The following is a 20,295-nucleotide window of genomic DNA, read 5'->3' as shown; positions in this document are numbered from 1 at the left end:
TGAGGTGCTTTTTGTTAAATATTTTTGAAGAGACTAACTGGTTTTCATCCACCAGTTTGAAAACCAATAGATTTTTTTTTTATGGTAATCACTTTAACGAACCAGAATTTATTATTGCATGAAGAAAGTGTAAGATGGTTGTGTACAGAAATACAAGTTTCAGTCAATGTTTGTTTAACCTTCCGTTAGACCAATGAAATAAAATGAACTGGAGAAGCTCTGGAAACCAGATTCAGACACACTTAAAGCACAGGTGCATTTAGTGTCTGTCTTGTTTTAGGGCATCATGGTGTTCAAAACTGCTGGAGAATCTTCATGAGCAATTAGTAATAAACCAAAGTAAAAACTTGCTGCAGGAATGTATGTATTTGTTTTAGAAATTCCTGTTAAAATTTAAGTGCAGAAAGAGCGTCCCCATCGATGGCTGAGGAGCTCCCTTGGGTGTCTGGGCCTCCTGCAAGAGAAAACGATTTCTCAGCCAGCCTCAAAGCTTGTAGTCAGTGTTGGTAGGGATTTGTGTATGACAGTGGGATATAGAGAGGAACAGAGACATGCCTTGGCTCTACTGAAACTCTGGAGCTGGTTCAGCATTGTCATTTATGGTCTATTCTTCTGGGTTTGCCTTCACTGTGCGTGTGTGTTTCAAGTATTTCCCATTCATTGTTCTTCACTGGGCTAAACAGTAGTGTGAAAGTTAAGGGGAAAAATATTTCTGTAATTAGGTTCTGTACTAGATTTTAGGTCAGTTTCAGGTTTTGGCTTCTTTCCTAAAAGGACAGACACCCATGGAATGCTAATTTAAATAAAGGTGTTCTTGTAGGTGCAAAATTATTTAGATTGCTTTCAAACATAAATAAATACAGTGCATATTCTTCCTTAATTACACCCCTGTCTATGTCTAATATTGTTTAAAATCCCTTAAATTTACTAAATATTTTTTAATACTGTCTGCTACCAAGGAGTTCCTGCAGAGTACTTAGTTTTATTATTTTTCTGGGGTGTTTTCTTAAGGCTTTTGAATCGGAGAAATTGTATAATTTTGCAGTTTGCTTTCATTGCAGGATATACAAATCTTAACCTGCAGATTGGTATGAAATTTTCTGTCAGATAACCATTTACATTGCATTTAATTTGTGAATTAAAAAGGTGGCCTAGGCACACTGGTGTAAAAAACACCATGCAGGATTTGCTATGAAGTGAGAAACCTGGAAGCCGCCTGTGAAGAGTAACTGTTAAAAAAGGTGGAAAACAAATGCGGAAGTTAAAATTTTAACTTGTTCCACAGATTCAATCTCATATTTAGGCTTTTTTTTTTTTTTTTTTTTATCTTCGAAATGTTTTATTCCAGATGAAAAGGAAAAGAAATTGAAGCAGATCATTCTTGTTTCTGGACAGCAACGTATTCAGTCAGTCAGGAAAAGTTTGGACCCATCAGAAGTAAGGTTGCCTTTCAGTCCTGCAGTATAGGTTGGTTTCACAAGTGAAAAATACTGCAGAGTAGTTCAGTTGCAGCTCATGGGAATGAAGAATAGTATAGTAATTATGCTAGTAAGGCATAATGGCCTGTATCAGGAATTAATTCACAAAAATGCCTAAATAGTATCAAAGGATTGTTGTCATGTCTGATTTTTTAGCACTTCCTGGAAAAACAGTGCTTCAGTCTCCTGTCTCAATTTATTTCATTGCCTATTAATAAGCAAGGAGTTTACCAGCACACCTGGCATGTACCTCTGTGTCACTGCAGGTCACAATTATGAAATCCTTGAACACATGGAATGAAGTGCAAGGAGAGAATGTGTAGGTTGATTTTTGGGTTGTTTGGGGTTGGGTTTTTTTGGGTTTTTGGGGGGGTTTTTTTGAGGTAGGAGGGATATACAGGTATTGAAGTGATTACGTGTCTTTGATACTGTTTCAAGACTTTCAATTTTTTCTTCCAGATTTAGTGTTGTTTGCCTGCTTGCTTGGATAAATTGGTTGATTTGTGGGTCTGCCATTAATACTAGCATAACTCTAACGTCTTGTGATCTGGTGGCAAGTTAACAGTGTGCTTTGGTATGGTTTACACTAGAAGCCTTGCTTTTAATGATCAAATCAATTTGTGAAGCACTGAAGGGTTATACAGTGGAATACCATCTTACTAGTTTATAATTGTACTAACTACATATGAAAGCAGGAAAAGATTCAGACAAGGATAGCTGTTCCTCTACCCTGCCAGACACTAGTGGCACTTGTGTGTTGTGTTACATTAGACATATAATCATTTTTGCATATTGTTCTTGTACATTTGAATTCGACTGCCCTTCATAAGGGAGAAAAACTACAGATACTTTGATCGAGTAAACTAAAATAAAAACTCCAGGTAACTAAATTGCTTCAAAAGTGGATTGTAATTTTTGTTGGCAGTGCTTTCATGCATGGGGTAGATTTTATGCTCTGCTTTCTTCTCAGAAAGAACACTGCTTTTAAACTAATGCTGTTACATCAATGTGAACACCTACCTTTGTTTATTGGGCCCTGGACTGAGGAGAGTGTGTGGTACACTATCCTATGGATGAAAAATATCTTAGAGTAGTTTAGTGCACTGTGAAACTGGAGCTGGTAAGTTACAGATGGAACAGCCAGCTGCCACTTACCCAGCAATCTCCCAAATAGCTAATGTTGCCTTTACTGTACCGTTTTCAACAAGATGTATTATGTGAATGACACAGGATTTCTTTTACTGTAAAGAGAATAATTTTATAAGACAAATACTTTCATTTTGTGAACTGTAAATAACTCTCCCTAAAAAAAAAAAAAAGCTCATCTGAGTTTGCACCTAGATGAGCTTTTAAAAATACTGCTGTACAAATCTTGTGAGGCAAACTGCAGGTAACAAGTGCCTTGTACTTTTTTTTAGCTTACCTCATGCAGCTGAATCTTTAGCAGATGGTGGGTTTGCTGTGGACACGACACAAAGTAACCAAGTGCTTACTGCAAAGCATGGTTCCAGTGACTGTATTCTGCAGTGCAAGGAAACAAAGTCCTCATCTCCAGCAAAATGCTACCCATTGTGTTCTTAATAGCTCTATTGTAGTAAGTTATTGCTTAAACAAGTCGTCCAGGGAGCACTGAATTGCTGCAGATCGTATGGTATGTAAAATTCAGTTCTGTGCTGATCATATCTATTAAGTTTATTTAACTGCCATGTACTTTAAATTGGGTCATCTGTGTACAGTGCTAATCATAACAATTCAGTGTAAAAGTCTTGTGAGACTTGGTTTCAGCAGTTTTAAAAAGGGAAATGTGTGTGTGATAAAACAGCTGTATTTCTGTGTTGTCCAACCATTTTGTTTTTTTAATGTAGCAATCTGTCAAAGGAATTGCTTCAGAAAAAGGTGCTCAGATGTTAGAACAGCACTTGAAAATAACTTCTGTTTTCCAGATTTCTGCCTTCCATGACCCGGGTTTCACAGAGATTTTTGCATGCCACGACAGGAAAGAGAAGGGTTTTTTCTTAGCCAGATAAGACAAACTGAAAGCATGCAGCTGACTTCTGCAAGACGTGTTTTGATTCCCCACTTCTGCGAGGGGGGAGGACTCCTTATGAAGCTGCCTTTAACTTCCATTAGTAACTGTCTTTGCCATAACACAAACGGCATGAAGACAAATATATCTTTAATGTATGTATTGAAATGTCTGTCCTTTTTGTATTTATATTTCAGAGAGAGCATGAGTATTGCCTTTTGTTGTTGATGCCCTCAGGAATTTTAGGTTGCTTTTTGTTATTGTTTGTCTTTAATTCTGCTGCCAGCTTCCCTTCATAGCTGAGGTACCATTTTCAGCATGTTAATGAAACACTACCAACATCTAGGTACAGTAATCCGTTCTTGTCTGCCTGTTAAATTTTGAAAAAGTCATAGTTGTTTTGATAGTGTTGCAAAGCAGGAAATCACAGACATGCTTTGTCAGAAACTTCAGTGTCTAGAGCAGGAAGAACTGCTGAGATCCCAAAGAACATGATCCAAGATACAAACACACAGTGTTTCTGTTGTAGCTTCACTGTTAGTGAGGAAACAATTTACCTGAATGCTTTTTCTTTTTGGCTTTGGGTTTGGTTTGGGTTTTTTTTGATAGGTTGTAGTAATTGATAATCATCTTCTGCTTTTTTTTAGATATGACTTACAAATCATTTTTTAACAAGTCATGGTGCAATCAGACCTTATTTCTAAGTCCCTCTTCATGAAGGTTTTCCCTGGGGTAACTATACTAGCAATTAATTCTTCGAAACTTGACTGCCTTCCTCTTCTCTTCTGGGATGTATGTACATAATAACACTGACAGGCCAAGCTACTGTGACCCTAGGCCTTCAATTTTTCTAACAGTGGGGTTTGTTCCCTGACCTACATTGGTACACAAAGGTGGCATATAAATTAGAATAAACAATGTGCATTTACCTGTAATGTGTATCTAACGTAACTTTCTGTACTACAGTTAATTTCAGTTGTCATCTTGCCTTTTTTTTTGGGGGGGGGGTATTGTGGCGTGCTGAGTAAACATCTACTTTTTTTTTGGTTTTTCACTGAGGTCAGCTCAAATTATTTTAAACATCTCAGGTCATTTCACATGACATGCCTTCACATTTTAGAATACAGTGTGTATACAAACTAGCAGATGAAAGCTTGCAGCAAATAAAAAATCAATTGGGCAAATTTATGCAGAAGCATCGTACTCTGATTCCTCCCTGAAGTCACAAGTTGCTGGTGAGCATGGGGAAGAATGTAGGGGGTGGAGTTGCTCAGAGATTGTTCTGTAGTTTTTTCACAGCATGCACAGGTAGTTGCTGTTTGACATAGGATACTGGGGCTAGGTAGATTTCTGGTTTGATCTTATAAAGGTAGCTTGTACAGGGAGATCTGGTGGAGTGACAGACTATGCAGTTGGGAGCCTTGTGGTTGAACAGGATCTACAGTTGCCTGTAAGCTCTTTTCTTATATTTATCTTCTAGTCATGCTGCCATACTTCCTTTCTGTCCTGAAAATGAAGTGGGTTTTTTCCTACCATAAATAGGAATCAAGTAGTTCTTTTTTGGAAGTAACTCTTGAAAAGAGAGCCAATAAAAATAGTGTTAATTGCTTTCAGAGTGCTAAGTTTTCCAGTACACCTAATCTCATGGCTGTAGGTCATAACCCCTGTTATCTTGCAGAGTAAATTCAGGTTAAAGAACAACAGACTTCACATTTTGGGGGTTCTAGTTCCTACTTTGCAGCTTCATTTTAATAATACAACTTCCTTCATCCTATGAGAGCTGTACTTTCCAGTGTGGTAGATTCCACTGCTGCATGTGGGACATCTTCTTTACTGAAATAAATCTGTATCACAGTGCATGTATACTACAAAGATGGAAGGCCTTACTGTTACGTCTGAAAAAACTGAAACTTGTTCATCAAAAGTGCCATTCTGTCTCTTTTCCTGGAAAATTTTTGCAGGACTGTTATGAATCGGATTGGAGATCAAATACAATTCAACAGTTTTCCATTCTCTCCTCTCCAAAGTCAAGTGTCAAAATGTGTGGTATTTTTTGGTTTATTTTGGTTTTTTGTTTTTTAAGTCAGATCCACGTCAGTAGGGAGAAATAGAAATGAGTAATTGAGCTGGTGAGTAGGAACTCCTCATATTGACATTGCTGCTGGGAAGATGGTATATGAAACTGTTTAAACAGGTCACCTACCCAAGCTGGGATACCTTCTTCCTCTGTAGTGGCATGAGTAGCTGTTAATTCAGAGCCTAGGTATTTAAATTGCCACTCGTTCTAATGTTAGTACTTGATCTAAGAGTATCCTGGCAGCACATTCGAGATCCTACTTACACATAAACTTTTATGGATTCTTTGCTGTTAGATTGTTATTTTTTAATACTCAGTGTATTTTTTTTTCATGCTTAAAAGCATCATAGTCTGTAAAACTTATGTGTTCCATAACCAAACTGAAAAACTTTAAAAGTACCCACAGCAGCAGTAACTTGGATTTTCTTTAATAGATATAAAATGGCAGATGGGAGTGTGGTAAGAAATGAAATTTGGATGTCTTGCTTAAGTGGATTTGCTTTCAGGTCAACGGTCTGAGAAACTTTTTTAACTTTCTCATTCCTCTTATATTTTGAAAGCTGCTTAGTAAAGGAACAAAAAATCCCTTGCAATTCTTACTTTTTCTGTGTTGTCCCATAAAATAGATCTTCAGTAATCTCTCTGAACCTCCAGTTTTAAACAAATTTTATGTGACCTTTAGTTTGATAGCATTCCCTGGGATTCAACTCTGCTGTTTTTTTAAAGACTGCATTATAATGCTAAAATAATATTGCTGTCACATACTGCTAGATTGGAATAGATTGGAAGACTGTAGAACCTTGTTGCAGCATGCTGTGAACTTGATTTATGTTGCAAAAAATGCAGTACTGATTTTTCTCTTTTATGATCTAGTTCAACTCTGGCTTATAGAGTAGACTTTGTGTCTAATTTCCCTTTTGTTGTAGGAGTACAGCCTTTATTGAATATTAAAATTGTCAGCTTTACCTGGCTTTTTTGAGTTAAAATTCAACATTTCTATTTAATTGAATTTGTGTTTTCTAATGGCTAACTAGGGAAAATGTTGTATCTTGGTCATGCATGACAGGTTTTAAAAGATGAATTACACTGTTCTTTTCTTAATATCTTAACTTTAATACTTAATAAATTGAACTTCCAAAACTTGAATTTAAAAATTGCCATCAGAAAGTAGTTATTTTGGGCTGAATTGCAAACAAACTGAAGCCTCAATTGAAAGCTTTGAAATCTGCTGCTTTCATATAGTAGCTAGCTCTATGCCAACAATATGTATCATCTCCAGCTCTCCCTCTTCTCTGAAAAAGGAAGCACAGTAGTCTTCATGAGTCTAAATGCCGGTCACACACTGTAATTGCGTTTTCTCATTCGTATGTGAACTAAATTTAAGGATGGCATTTTAGTAGCATGGACTCCTGAAGCCTGTGTATTGCACATTGAGTGCTGAATTTGTTAGGTGTGTGGCACTCAGTGTTAGGTGGTAAGTTGAAAACCAGTCTGCTTTAGAAGACAAGGTCTTCAGTTTTGTGGTTTCCCTCTAGAGCAGATGTGTGGCTGTGAGACCATGTTTTCCAACCTTTTGACATTACAGTTTCGATTGTGAGTTAATTTTATTGAAACTGTCGGAAATCCAGCATTGTTGGAGGGCAGCAGTAAAGCTTGATACATAGGCAGGCAGATACAGGTAATGCATAAAACCCACCTGTGCATCAAAACAGTATTCCTCTTTCCCGTTGTAGGGAGGGGTACATGTGAGATGCTTGCAGCAGCATCCAAAGCAGTCTCTTACATTTGAAACCTGACAGAACTATGGAAATACTGTGCTCTGCATAGGACTTTGTGTAGCAGGCGCTCTGCTTAAAGCATGGATTTTAAAAAATGCTTAATACATTGGCAGTAACAAAATTTAAGATTAAATATATTCATTTTATGATCCCTTCATAAATGAGATTTTCATACTAGGGACTGACACAGTTTATGTGCTTTTCCTGTATAGCTTTAACTTGCCCTGCAAGACTTTTCTTAAAAACATATATATATTCAATACCTGTGAAACTGAAAATTAAAGCTCTGATACTTTACAAAAACAAAAGCATGCAGGGATAACTTGAATAAAATCCCTGCTATTGAGGACTGAAGCTTCTCTTACCATTTTAAATAAAATGCAGAAATGTTTTCAAATCCACTGCTGCTTAAATCATACTTGCTAGTTCCCAATTATTTTTCCTGTTGATCAGGTGTTGGTGGTAGTGACGACTAGGAAACCATGGAGTATAAGCAAAATATTTGTAATTTGGCTTTCCCTTAGTTTAAATTGTTTCAGGATGGTAGCACTTGGGTATATTTTTTTTTTAGGGAGGCATGCTGAGAAATGTAGAAAAATAATAGTTGGGACGAGGAAGGGCTTTCAGTTGAGTATATTGTTGGCAGTGGACTTCTGTGCTAAAAGATTTCAAGGGTCAAAGGTAAATGAACGAAGTTACGTAGATTATGCTATTAGTCTTTGAATCTGCTTAATGATAGAATACATCTTAAAAAGTGGATGTTGTATTTTACTGTTTTCTATGTTCTAGAACAGGCACCTCTGAACCAGGGGCCTGCACATTTCTCCAGGGTTTATAGCTTATTTGTAATTCACAAATTCTGTTTTTCTTTAAAAAAAAACAATAAAGAAAAGCAAGGCTTTTCCATACAAAGGTAAAATTTTAAAATGAAAAATAAAGTCTGCAAATCAATACATTTGAAAACTATGCTGTAAATTTGGGCTTGGTAAGAAAGCCTTCTAAAGAAAACCTAATCCCTTGTAATTTTAATTTCAATATGGCCTTGCTTCTCATGTGTAGTAGTGAAATGACATCTTCCAGATGGATGACAGGAGGTCTCTATTCTGTTTATACAGTTCTCAAATGTGTATCTTGAGAAGCTTGAGAAAACTGTGGAACTTCTTTGAATGTGTAATTAAGTGAGTGTTCATCCTATAAAAAATGTTTTTAATTATTTTAATTTTGGCACATTGTGTAAAGTTTACTCATGCATATCTTAGTTTTTATTAGTAAAGTTACTGTTATAAAAGCATTAGTTCATTCTGGTTTTCTGGTCGCAGGGAAGTAGTACACTGCTTTTATTTCACTGTAAAGCTCTTTTAAGCATTAATGCTTCATGATAGCCTGCCCACATGTTCTATATCAATTTTTTTAAAATTAGTTCCTTTGGCTGGGGAGGCAGGGATGAAGCAAGGAAACCTTTGTCATTGCTGTATGTTAATACTTAGGCATTTTGAACTTCATGTGGGAGCATCCCAGCATTCTTCGTTGTATTGGGAATATTCATGAAAGGGCTTTGCTATTATTATTTCAGATTTCTTAATCTAAGTTTATAATATCAGTATTCCAGAGAACTGCTTTGTTAAATTTCAGTCTTAATTTGCAGAGGGCAAACACAATTGTGGACAGAAGGTAGATGTTTGAGGATTGCATTGATGAGCCTACACAAGTAGTCCACAAAAGCCTATACTATAGCATTGCAAAACAAACATAATCTTTGTATGTTGGGGTTGTGGGAGGGCAGTCTAAAAATCTGAAAGTACGCATGTTAACATTAATGTGTTCATATGTTGGGTTTTTTCTTTGAAGACATGAACTTCTGCTGCTATCTCAGCTGAAGCAACACTTCAGGGTATTGCACACATGGTTAATAACCGCTTCCTATCTATACCTTTCAGGGTCCTTTAGCATGGATGAATTGCATAGCAATTTTTCACCAAACTTTTCTTGGTTGCTGGTTCATGGCTTGGAGTCTTCCTTGCGGTTCTGCTTTCACTATCTTAATTGAAAAACTTGAGTGGGCCCCAGGCTTGTTCTGTCAGCTACCTGAAAGATGGTCAGAGTAGCTGTGGGTCATATGTGACTGAAGAAAAATTTGTGTCACTGATCTTAAATGGTAACTGATATCCTAGCTGGTCAGCAACATACAGGAAATTAGAACCTATTAGCTTGAATGCTGACAGTCTATTTCTGGTGAAATGAGAAGCTTAAACGGGCAGATGATTTAAAAGAAAGTTCTGACATCATGGATTTGTAAAGCACTAAATATTCTATCTCTGATTGTTAGTATTAAATATTTAAAACAAGTCCCAAATAAGGCCAAGCTTGAATTTTGATTGCATCATAATTCTGTTTAAGTTCCCTCTTCGAGGGAATCTAATATGTGAGAAACAGAGATATCTTTGTCATTGAAAACATCTCCTCTGCCCGAGGTATACATGTATCTCTGTATCCCTGTGCTACAAATAATTATCTGCAGATATATTTGGCATGCATCCCACCAGAAATAACTTCTTTGCTTATCCTGTAACCAGTGCTCTTTAATACAGTTCTTAAAATAAGCAAGTAAATGCTTTTTGTAATCAAACTTATTTTGTAGCCTCAGCAATATGAGACTACTTCCTCTTCTGAGACATTGGTCACATTTTTACGTGTGTGGTTTAGGATAAATGAAAAAGCTTTCTTACAAGTCACTATAATGTGATACCTATCCATGGCAGTAAAGAATCATGGAATCATTTAGGTTGGAGAAGACCTTTAAGATCATAAAGGCCCACTGTTAACCCAGGACTGCCAAGTCCAACACTAAACCATGTTGCCAAGCACCACATCTACATGTTTTTTAAACACCTCCCTGGGCAGCCTGTCCCAATGCTTGTCAAACCCCTTCAGTGAAAGAATTTTTCCTAATACCAAATCTAAACCTCCCCTGGTGCAACCTGAGGCCGTTTCCTCTTGTCCTGTCACCTGTTATTTGGGAGAAGGGACGGACACCCACCTGCCTACAGCCTCCTTTCAGGCAGTTGTAGAAAGCAGTAAGATCCCCCCTGAGCCTCTTCCTCACCAGGTTGAACAACCCCAGTTCCCTCAGCTGCTCCTGATTAACACCTGTGCTCCAGACCCTTCACCAGCCCCACTGCCCGTCTCTGGACACGCTCCAGCACCTCAGTGTCCCTCTTGCAGTTAGGGGCCCAACACTGAACACAGGATTCGAGGGGCTGCACCACCAGTGCCCAGTGCAGGGGGACGATCCTCTCCACTTTGGAATACAAGCCAGGGTGCTGTTGTCCTTCTTGGCCACCTGGGCACTCACTGCTGGCTCACGTTCAGCTGGCCGCCAACCAGCACCCCCAGGTTCTTTTCAGCCAGGCAGCTTTCCAGCCACCCCTGAGTGCTGCTGTTGATATTTTTGAAATCAATGTTTTTGAGATTTTTTGGCAGTTTCAGTTGTTTGAATTGTACAGGTTTTTGAGCTGTCTTGTGTGTCTACAGAACCTGTGTACTGTGATTATAGATGTGAATAAGCAGAGGTAAATTTCATTGTTTTGACAACGTTTTTTTTTCCTCCTTCCCTGATTCTTTTGGATCAATAAAAAGATTATATGAGTGAATTTAGCTACTTTGATTTTGTTTAATAATAGCATATAGAAGTTTGAGTTACTGTTGTAATGCCTTCCCATCCCAAAAACATACAGTTGCCTTGGGGAGAAGATCTCTGGATGGAGTTATGAACTGGAGTTACTCTTTTATTCAGTTGTGCTGCTGATCAGACAGTGAAAGATTAAGTGTCCTGTGCTGGAGAACTCCTTCATTCCTCTTCAAAGATATTTTTAATAGCAGTAAGAAATTACTCAATAGTTCTGCAAACAGATACAGTTGGCATGATCTAGAGTTTATCACTTAATTTAAGATAATATTACAACTTATTTTCAATATATTTTGTGGCTTCGAAGTCCCACATGAGGTTGGAGACAGGTTTGTTCCAACTACCGTGTAAGTACAACTACCTGTAAGTATACCAGAGTATTTGAATAATGCAATAGTGGGAGATGACTGAGTGTCAGTGTAGATTTAAGGTTGTTCCAGTGTGGTTTAAGTCGCTTTACACAATCCTGACAAAAGGAGAAAGATTTCTCGTACCTGGCAAGCATGGGAACCCTAAAAAAAATGCTATCCTTGAATCAAAAATTGCTGTTTAATTTCAAAAATAGATGCAAAAAAATGAGAAGTAGCCAAAGCATTTTCTGGTAGACTGCTAAAGGCAGAAGTGAAGGCACTAGCCCCAGCTCCCCCATATCATTTTTTTTTATTTCAATTCAAAATGTTATTTGACCTTTTGCAGGAGGTATAAGGGTTTATTTTTATATTTTATTTTTTCACTCACCGCTTTCCCTTCAGTAATAGTTACTGAAGCCATTGGTCTAGAGAACTCAAGAGTATGGTCAAAGTAGGATGCAGGGAGCTGGTATGTGGAGCTGTATGTACCGAGCACTGGTTTTAGTAAGCAGACGGATGAGAGAGTGCTTGATGACCCACAAAACCTGCTGAAGGTTGGCAGTAGTCCACTGCAAGTCAGTGTCCTTTATGGAGAGAGCCAGTTCATCTGTGACTTTCCGTGGATAGTAGATAAGCTGTCCACTGTGGATCTACCGTAAGTGGGTGAAGGGTTTAAATATGTTGCTATAGGGTTGTATTTCATCACTTAGCAGTTACTCAAAACAGGCTTGCATGGATTTTTTTATTTTATTTCAGCATGCTAGAAAAGCTTTTTATGCTAGAGCTAGAAATATATGTGGAAATGTCTACTCCTCTTTGGCTTTTGGAGAAAAATTCAACATATGCATGAATCTTCAGAGTACAAGGATATTTGAATGGGTCTTTTGACTGTCAGTGAGCAAGACAGATATATATTTAGCAAGTGTTTAGTGCTTGTTTAGTACAGCTTATTATTCCTATAGCATAAAAAATCATATTAATGATATTAGTTCCCAGTACTACATGGGCAAGAACAGCCTAAATTCACTTTCTCATTTATAACTCCTCCAGAAAATATTTAATATGTTGTAGCTTTTGAAGTCCAAGTTGCTTGCTTGTGTGCTGTTTTCATTTCCACCATTCTAATTGGTGGTGGAGAATATAGTATGCACGGGTTTATCTGCTTATCCCTGTTACCCTAAACTGATTCAAAGTATGATTTTTTTGTATAAAATATCTGATGTTATGTTGGGGATAGGGGAGTTAAACTGTCTAAGGAATTCTTTATCTTGTGGATTATGTGTGGAGATGTTTTATTCTGCTCATCCAATATGCAATAAGAAATCTCATCTTTAAAAATAGGACAGGCACTTAGAACAGTATGAATGTTCTTGTATACAAACTATATGGACATATAGAAATAAACTTTCTTTTAGGACTTGGGTTTTATCATACTTTTAATCCCATCTGTTAATGGCTTCAGACTTGTACATCATCAAGAACTATGTCTGTTCTGACCTGATGCTTTCTGCATCTTAGTCAATTGCATGTCACCTAAAATACTCCAGGTTTGGGGTATGATGGGCTTTAAGAACCGGAATTCAAAGGGCATTTTGGTGCCTAAGAGATTAAACTACATACTACAAGTGAACAATTTGATTCTGTTAAAAGGTGAGTTGATATAGGTGATACATGACCAAGTAAAAACTTGGTCTTCTACTTCAGCAAGAGATAGAAGGCAGTTCTGGTAGGCTAACCTGGTGGGGAAGAAAATCCCTTTTTAACACCTATGCCAGAGATCCTATAAGCTGGTGCAGAAGAACTAGTCAATCACATAGTTGACTGTGGGTAAGCACTCATATTGTAGCCTTTTCAAGGACATTACCACCGTTCTTGGAGTAAGGCCCAGTACTATGTTGCACTGGGATGGGGGCAGGACGTGTATTCTTTTCAGTTGCCCTAACGTGAACTGGGTATCCTGGGTCCTGTTCTCTGTTGGATTACTGAAGTTTGTCATAGAGTAATAAATTTATGAATATTTGTGTAAGCTGTATTACCACGCTTCAGATATGTTAGTCCAAACACATGAAATTATGAAAATAATTAAGGTGCATAATTATTAGTAGCTTTGGGTCTTGTATCAATATAAATTACCTACTTCCTGTAGTTTCTAGAAATTTCTAGAAATTTGGCTCAGTAGTGGCATAAACTTAGTTTTATAGAGATAAAATACCAGATTCCCTCTGCAAACCTTTAACACTAAAAGTGAAGAGTGAGAGTTCATCTAATGTAATGCTATTTTTACATCTTGAAAATGCCCCAGTATGTGTATACCTGATGCATCTGAGTTGGTACTGGGAGACTGAATGACAGCAGGAAGGATTACGGAGCCCTAGGAGCTTTTGTTGTACTTGTTTCGGATGTCTGATAGGCTTCTTAAGAAACATGCAGGAGAGAGAAGCCCATTTCATTAGCTTTGTAGCAAGCATCTGTTGCAAACAGATGCTGGTATTTCTTGGCTTGTTTTGTAGCAGGACTCATTTTCAGTGGCTATTGAATACTGCCAGAATTTCAAACTTATGTCTATGTGGTTTTCAGAGCAAGTAATCCAACAATCTTTTATATATTTCAAGTAGGTGTGTTTGACTTAGAAGCTAAAGAATCTGGGCGGGTAGTTTTACTTCTGTAACTTCAGCCATCCATCTCCGGAGACGTGAGCCTTCATCACTGAGGGGGTGATCCTTCTTGACTGGGTCCTGTGAGGTTCCACTGAAGGTGATGGCTGGGTCTGTGGAGTTAGAACTTTGGTTGTGAATATTGTTCTGTTAGCAGTGGGATTTGCTCTTTGAAAAATGCACCTTTTGATATATCAGTCTTCAAGAGAGTTGCTTGATAAAATGACTTTACAGGGAGAGAGGACAAAGGTTGTGTCAAACTGGGACTAAATAACAATTACTACCAAACTCGTAGGGGTATAGGCTCAGTAGTTCTTGGTTTAGACCCAAATAACAGAACGTTTTTTCTTTCGTGTTCTCACATTCTGTATAGGTTTGTTTCCCATTTGTAGAAAAATGATGGGAAAAATTGGGTGTGTTTTAGCTTCTAAAACTACTTTAATGTAAAGCTGCAGTGGCTGTCGCCTGATGGTATTTTCCAACAGGGACCCCCACGCTGCCACGATCCTCAGGGCAGCAGAGGTTCCACAGGAGCCTGCTGGGTGTTACGTTTCTCTGTTGTAATTACATCTGGGCATTTATGCTTTTTCTGTATTCTTATAAAGTATAAATAATTTATATATTATGTTTCAAAATATACGCAGAAGGTAAGCCTATTTGAGGTACATGGAAGGATGTTTCTAGTGCAGAGTGCTAGTTAGTAATTCATCTAAGTGACGTAAGAAAGTGGCTATTTTTAATGCAGCTGAAAGGCAAACAGAGAATGTAGAATATCACTCAATATATAGTCCTTGTGAGTTTCAGTGGATGGTGTGTTGGCCAGATGGAGAGCCTACATTATTCTGAAGGGAAGATGAAGAAGAGCTACTGGGAGAAGTTGGGGCAGCCAGAAAAAAAAATAATAATTGTTTTCCCTTTTGAGTTTGTCAGGTATTCTAACAGAAGAATAGTGCTTAATTTCACATTTATGTAAAATTTGACTAAAGCTCTTATAAATGTTTTAGGAAGCCAGATTCATTAGTCTCTAGGAAGTAGTTTGTTCAATGTTGTCTTTAAGTTGCAGCTGCTGCCATTTAGTATCAAGTTGAGAAAGTTCCCTGTTAAGTTTTTCATTTTAATAGAATAATTGATCTTTTGCTTTGTTAGGATGGACACAAGTGGTTAGATGATAGAAGCCAACACTGGTGGATCAGGAGGAGAAGGAATGGGAGACTGGCAGGAACACAGACAATCCTTTGCTCATTTTGATCTGAATTTTTTTTTTACTAATTTTGATATCATAAAAATACATAATGGCAAAAGAGAAACTACAAGCAGTACTGGAACTGTTAGTGGCAAGAAGTTACTTAAGCCACTAATAGTTGACCTTTTCAATTCACGGAATGGCTAACTCATGTCCCCACTCCCGGTGCTGAATGCTGCTCCTAGCATACCTCCAGGCCAGCTGACTACTCCAGCATTCGTGGGACACGTTGAGGCTTCAGTTACAGGTAGCTGGGTGCCCATATTCTTAATTCTTGCTTAAGGTCCCCAAAATTAGTTCTGTACATCCTAAGTTCACCCCCAGTATTGATTGTCACCATATATGGCATTTGCACTAACAGAATATATAACTTCTCCCATATTTATTCCTTTTTCATTCAGTGCTTTTCCATCAGACCCTGAGCTCTTCCCCTCACAACCTGTTGTTGCTATTACATTGATTGTTCTGATAGAGCTGCTGTGTGATCACTTTTGTTAATGAATTTTTTTTTCTGTGGTCATCCATAGTTTGACCACTGCTGATATGCAAGTTACCTTTGTTAACTTTCTTCAGACAATGTTAAAAAAAAAATGCCCACACTTTTTCTTTTTTACTCAGCAGCTAACTATTTTCCACCCTGTGATTGGGTATTTGTGAATATAGCACACAGCTTCCATTTCCTTGGTGGATTGACTCTTTCCTGTGTCAAAAGTTGCCTTTTTCCTGTTTTCCTGCTGCTAATGAAATCTGGTCCAGCAGGGGTATTGGCTAAAGCTGTTTGCCCAAATAAGATAGCAGAGAAGCCAAGACATCTGTTTCTAAACATTCAGAAGCACAGGGGAATGAATTGAAGGTATGATTCGGCTTTCCTATGCCATTATATGCCTTTTATAAGAAAATTACTTGCAGAGGATTAGTATCAAATTCACTGAGCTATTCAGAATTAAATCTTGCTTGTGTATTTCACAATAGTTTGCTAAATAACACGTGTATTGCATACCTTGTTTAAAAGTATTGAACCATTGATCCATAGAGAACAAGTTGTTAATAATCTAACTATTCAATTACTGTTTGCAAGTCTTCAAAACTGACACAGAAACAAAGGACAATGTTTTGCCTTTTCTATTGCACAAGACATTCCAGTAGGCTGTTTCTATGCAGTACATTAATCTTATTGTATTTAGTTTTATAGTTCGTGAAGCAAATAATCCAAAGTGAATAATGCAGATATTAATGTGCAGACCACGGAGCTTAGGCAATAAATAAAAAAGGTAGTCACTGCATTGTTGAGCTTGCTCAGTACTTTAGAATTACAATTTAGATTTCTTTCTTTGGAATTTCTTGACTAATGATACAGGAGCTAATGTCTGTTGGTTTAAAACTACTAATAAAAATAATTTCAAAGATCCTTAATGTTGCCGTTTGGCGGGGGGGGGGGGGGGGGGGCGGGGCGGAGAGGTGTGTGTGCAAAGTTAAAAATTAAAATTTCCCTGGAAGAAAGCCTTAGATCTTTTTTGCTTGATTCATGAAAAGCTGAGGCATTTTAGAGCAAAATCCTTGCTTCCTGATGAAGCTGAGGGGTGGGCTGTTGAGAAATGTCAGACTCCGTGGTCCAAGTTAACATGTTCTCCAAGATTTGTGGTTTTGCCCTGCTCCTTAGCTTTGTCACTGCTGTTCAAATAAAGCACCACCTGACAGTCACTTAACCATTGTTACCTTGACTAATGAATAGGTTTTGCTGTGCAAAGACCGGAATGCTCTGTACCCTGCAGGATCCAAGTCCTTGGAGGAATAAGCTTTGGATTTATTATTTTTCTTTTGTGCAGAGGTACAGTGGTATGGAGACTGGCAACCTAGCCATTGCCACGTAGGAAAAGTTCAGCTTGCCTGGAAGAGATGAGGGTGTTTGCTTTAGGTTAAAAAAAATAATAATAATTGGAAAAAACCTCACAGGTTCAGGGCCACAAAATGCGGATGTCCTGCAGTATGTAGGAGCTTTGTGCAGTCACAGGAAAATTATTTTTTCCACAGACCCAACAGTATAAAAATACTTAATAAATATTTTGGCCAAGCTTGAGTTAAAATATGAAGTTTTCTTGAGCATTTCAGAAACAGTGTTCTATAAAAATACACATAATACTTCAATTCTGCAGAAAGATAACCGTGGTTTACCAGCAAAAGCTTTCAGAGTCGGTTGGGTTTTCCCACCTGCGTGGAAGCAAAGCACAAGAGTTCTTTGTGCAGGCGAGAGTAGATCAGTTTAGCTGTCACATGAGAGGAAGATAGCTGCTTCTGCTTTTTAGAGAACAAGCACAGATTGTGAAGCCTCTGCTGTTGTATTACATTGTTCACGAATTCAAGTCCAAGGGCCTCTAAAAGACTTTTTTTATATCAGTTGGGAAGTTAATCATGGTTATATGAACAAATGAAATACTGTGTCATTCTTTCACTGCTGGAGTAGTGTTTTGTGTCTTGTATACAAAGTGTTCATGCAACTGAGATGGTTCATGCCATGGAATAACTAATATAAAAAACCAGAGTAAATCTATTTTTAACTGTATTATTTCAGCACTGTACTGTTCTTACATTAAAATTTTTGTCTTAATTGATGTGGTTTTGACTGAGGAAAAAATGTAAAGTTGATCCGTTGTATACAATACTTTTTGCCCTATTTTAAACTTCTAGGCATATTCTCCATTTGAACTCTACCTGCTGCTATAGTGTCTTCATTTTTCATGAATTATCACTAGGGGTTTTTTATCTCTTTCTAGAAGGCAAAGTATGGCATTTAGTGCTGGGACAAAAATAATTTTTGTCATTTGCAGTATTTTGAAGTTAAGCATTAATACTTAACCTCTTAAAAAAAAATCATTCTTATGTGGATTGTGTTTCTATTTTTAAAGTCTTTAATCACTGAACACAGTTCTGAGTGTTTAAAATCGGTTACTAACAGTAGGTTTAGATGTTGCTTGAAAGAAAATATATTTTGTTTACAGTATCCATCTGCTTATTACATTTCAGTACTGAACAGGAAGAATTATTTCCTGCTCAGAATACTTTGTTTCCTTTGTCTCTGCAATGAGAGAAAAAAAACAGGAGTACTCCTAACCGTTGAAAACTTCTTGGTTTTTTTAAGTAGGGATTTGTGATAAATGAACTTTATTAATACAGTGCTGATGAAGATAAGAATTATAATTTCAACATTATCTTATTGCAGTGAATGTTACAGGGAATATGCTGTAGGTCATCATACAGTACGCGAATTTTAGTTTCAACCACATTATGAAATGTCTTAGAAGCTGAAGACTGCATGCCTCAAAGCAGCAGTTGTGTGTATATATATTATGTAGCCTTATCTTGCACTTTAAGTTGTGATTTTAATTCTGAAATAAATTTTCATTCTGAGAGTTGGCTTAATCAAGCTTGTGTGGTTTTAAACATCAAGAAGATGGGTGGGTGGGGATCATGTGCTGCTGCTTAAGAATGTGGGTGTTTTGTGATGTAGCAGATAGCTCAACAGAGTCAGGAAATCTTCCAGACTGCTCATATTTGGTTTTCAGTGTCTAGCAGTATTTTTTTGTTGCTTCGTTCATTGTTGCCAGCAATCACAAGCAACTACTTTGCTGTAGGTCAAAAAAGTACAAGCCTAGATAAGATTACACTTTCATTTTACAAATACAAACTTGCTGTGAATTTTGCTATAATTGTAGCTGATTTGAAGAGCTTTTGAGTAATCAGCTACTCAGAAAGCAACTCTCAAGGCCACTAGCCTTACTTTCATGACTTCTGTGTGTAGTTTAAACATAGTAAGTGTGTATTAGTTTACAAGTCCTCTTTTCTGAGGAAGAGTTCATGTATAGGAAGAGGCCCCACATACATAGTTTCATGCTTGTGCATCCTATGAAGGTGGAAAATTTTCACCGTTAATTTATATTCATTTTTTTAATTGTTTAAAATAGAGGTTGCAAGCTTTGGATTGCCAAGGAATGCATGAACAATCACAACACTTGTGTGAAACCTTTGGTGAATGACATGACTTATTGAGTAATTTTGTATTGGTTTAACATTTGCCAAGACCTTTCTTTTTACTAGGTGTCCAATGCTACAAGCAGTACACACATTTTAAAGAAATAGCCCTTAAAACAGGTGTGCTGCAAATGGCAGACTAGCACGTTAGTCATAATTCTTAAAAGGCTTGCTGCAGTCAGTTGGAAGTAATGTTTTAGGAGCTGCATTGCAAGGAGAGGGAGAATACGATGGCACAAAATTTAAGAATGCTGTGGTATTACACTTTAACAAAAATTAATTCCGTTTATGACTTTTTTCTTTGCTGTAGTCGTGACATGGAGAATAAAGAAACCCTCAGGGAGTTGCAGAAGATGGATGACCGCCCAGAAGAGCGCATGATCAGGGAGAAACTCAAGGCAACGTGTATGCCAGCCTGGAAGCATGAATGGCTGGAAAGAAGAAGCAGGAGAGGCCCTGTGGTAAGTGGCCCTGATGGAAGGGCAATATCTGTAACAGCAATTACAAATAAAAATCCCATAAACTTCTTTCTATTGGAAACCTCTGTTTCTTAATATTTGCATGCTCTTAATTATGGGTGTTCCATTCATTTTGTACAAGCTGTTTAACAGGAAATTGTGGTTGACTTTCTGAAATGTACACGTTTATTAAGCTCCGTTTTTAAGGAAAAAGCACAGAGTCCTGCTGCTGATCTGTGTAATATAAAATAATACCGTAACGATACTGCCCTCTAATGTCACCAACAAAAGTAGCTCCTGTTTATTAGGTAAAAAACAGTTTGAGTGTGTAATTGTACAATAACACTTCGTACTTGATTCTTAGGGGTTTCATGACTTCACTTTTTCTTAGTTTGAAAACATTAAAGTTTTCTATGTATTGTAACAGAAGTGTGTGGAATTTTTGTTAGGTGAAAAATCAAACTGCGGTCTTACTAAAACCAGAGCTAAGTAACTCCATCACACGTCTCAACTCTGCTAA

At 37.4% G+C, this 20,295-nt stretch overlaps 2 protein-coding genes across 3 annotated transcripts in view; both read left to right on the top strand.

Moving 5' to 3' along the window:
* The window catches only part of GPBP1 (GC-rich promoter binding protein 1), a 292,889-nt gene that overhangs the window by 154,967 nt on the left and 117,627 nt on the right, over nt 1–20,295 (top strand). The gene's annotated exons all lie outside the window — the stretch shown is intronic.
* The window catches only part of MAP3K1 (mitogen-activated protein kinase kinase kinase 1), a 60,262-nt gene that overhangs the window by 16,004 nt on the left and 23,963 nt on the right, over nt 1–20,295 (top strand). For both annotated transcript variants that reach the window (XM_056324620.1, XM_056324619.1), the window contains exon 2: nt 19,628–19,778. In XM_056324620.1, the coding sequence (XP_056180595.1) occupies nt 19,635–19,778 (144 nt within the window). In that variant the 5' untranslated portion in view covers nt 19,628–19,634. The remainder of the gene's footprint in view (nt 1–19,627; nt 19,779–20,295) is intronic.

This window comes from Falco biarmicus, chromosome Z (assembly GCF_023638135.1).
Source record: "Falco biarmicus isolate bFalBia1 chromosome Z, bFalBia1.pri, whole genome shotgun sequence".
Classification (NCBI taxonomy): Eukaryota; Metazoa; Chordata; class Aves; order Falconiformes; family Falconidae; genus Falco; species Falco biarmicus.
Note: the sequence above shows the minus strand (reverse complement) of the source record. Positions and strands in the feature narration are given on the sequence as shown.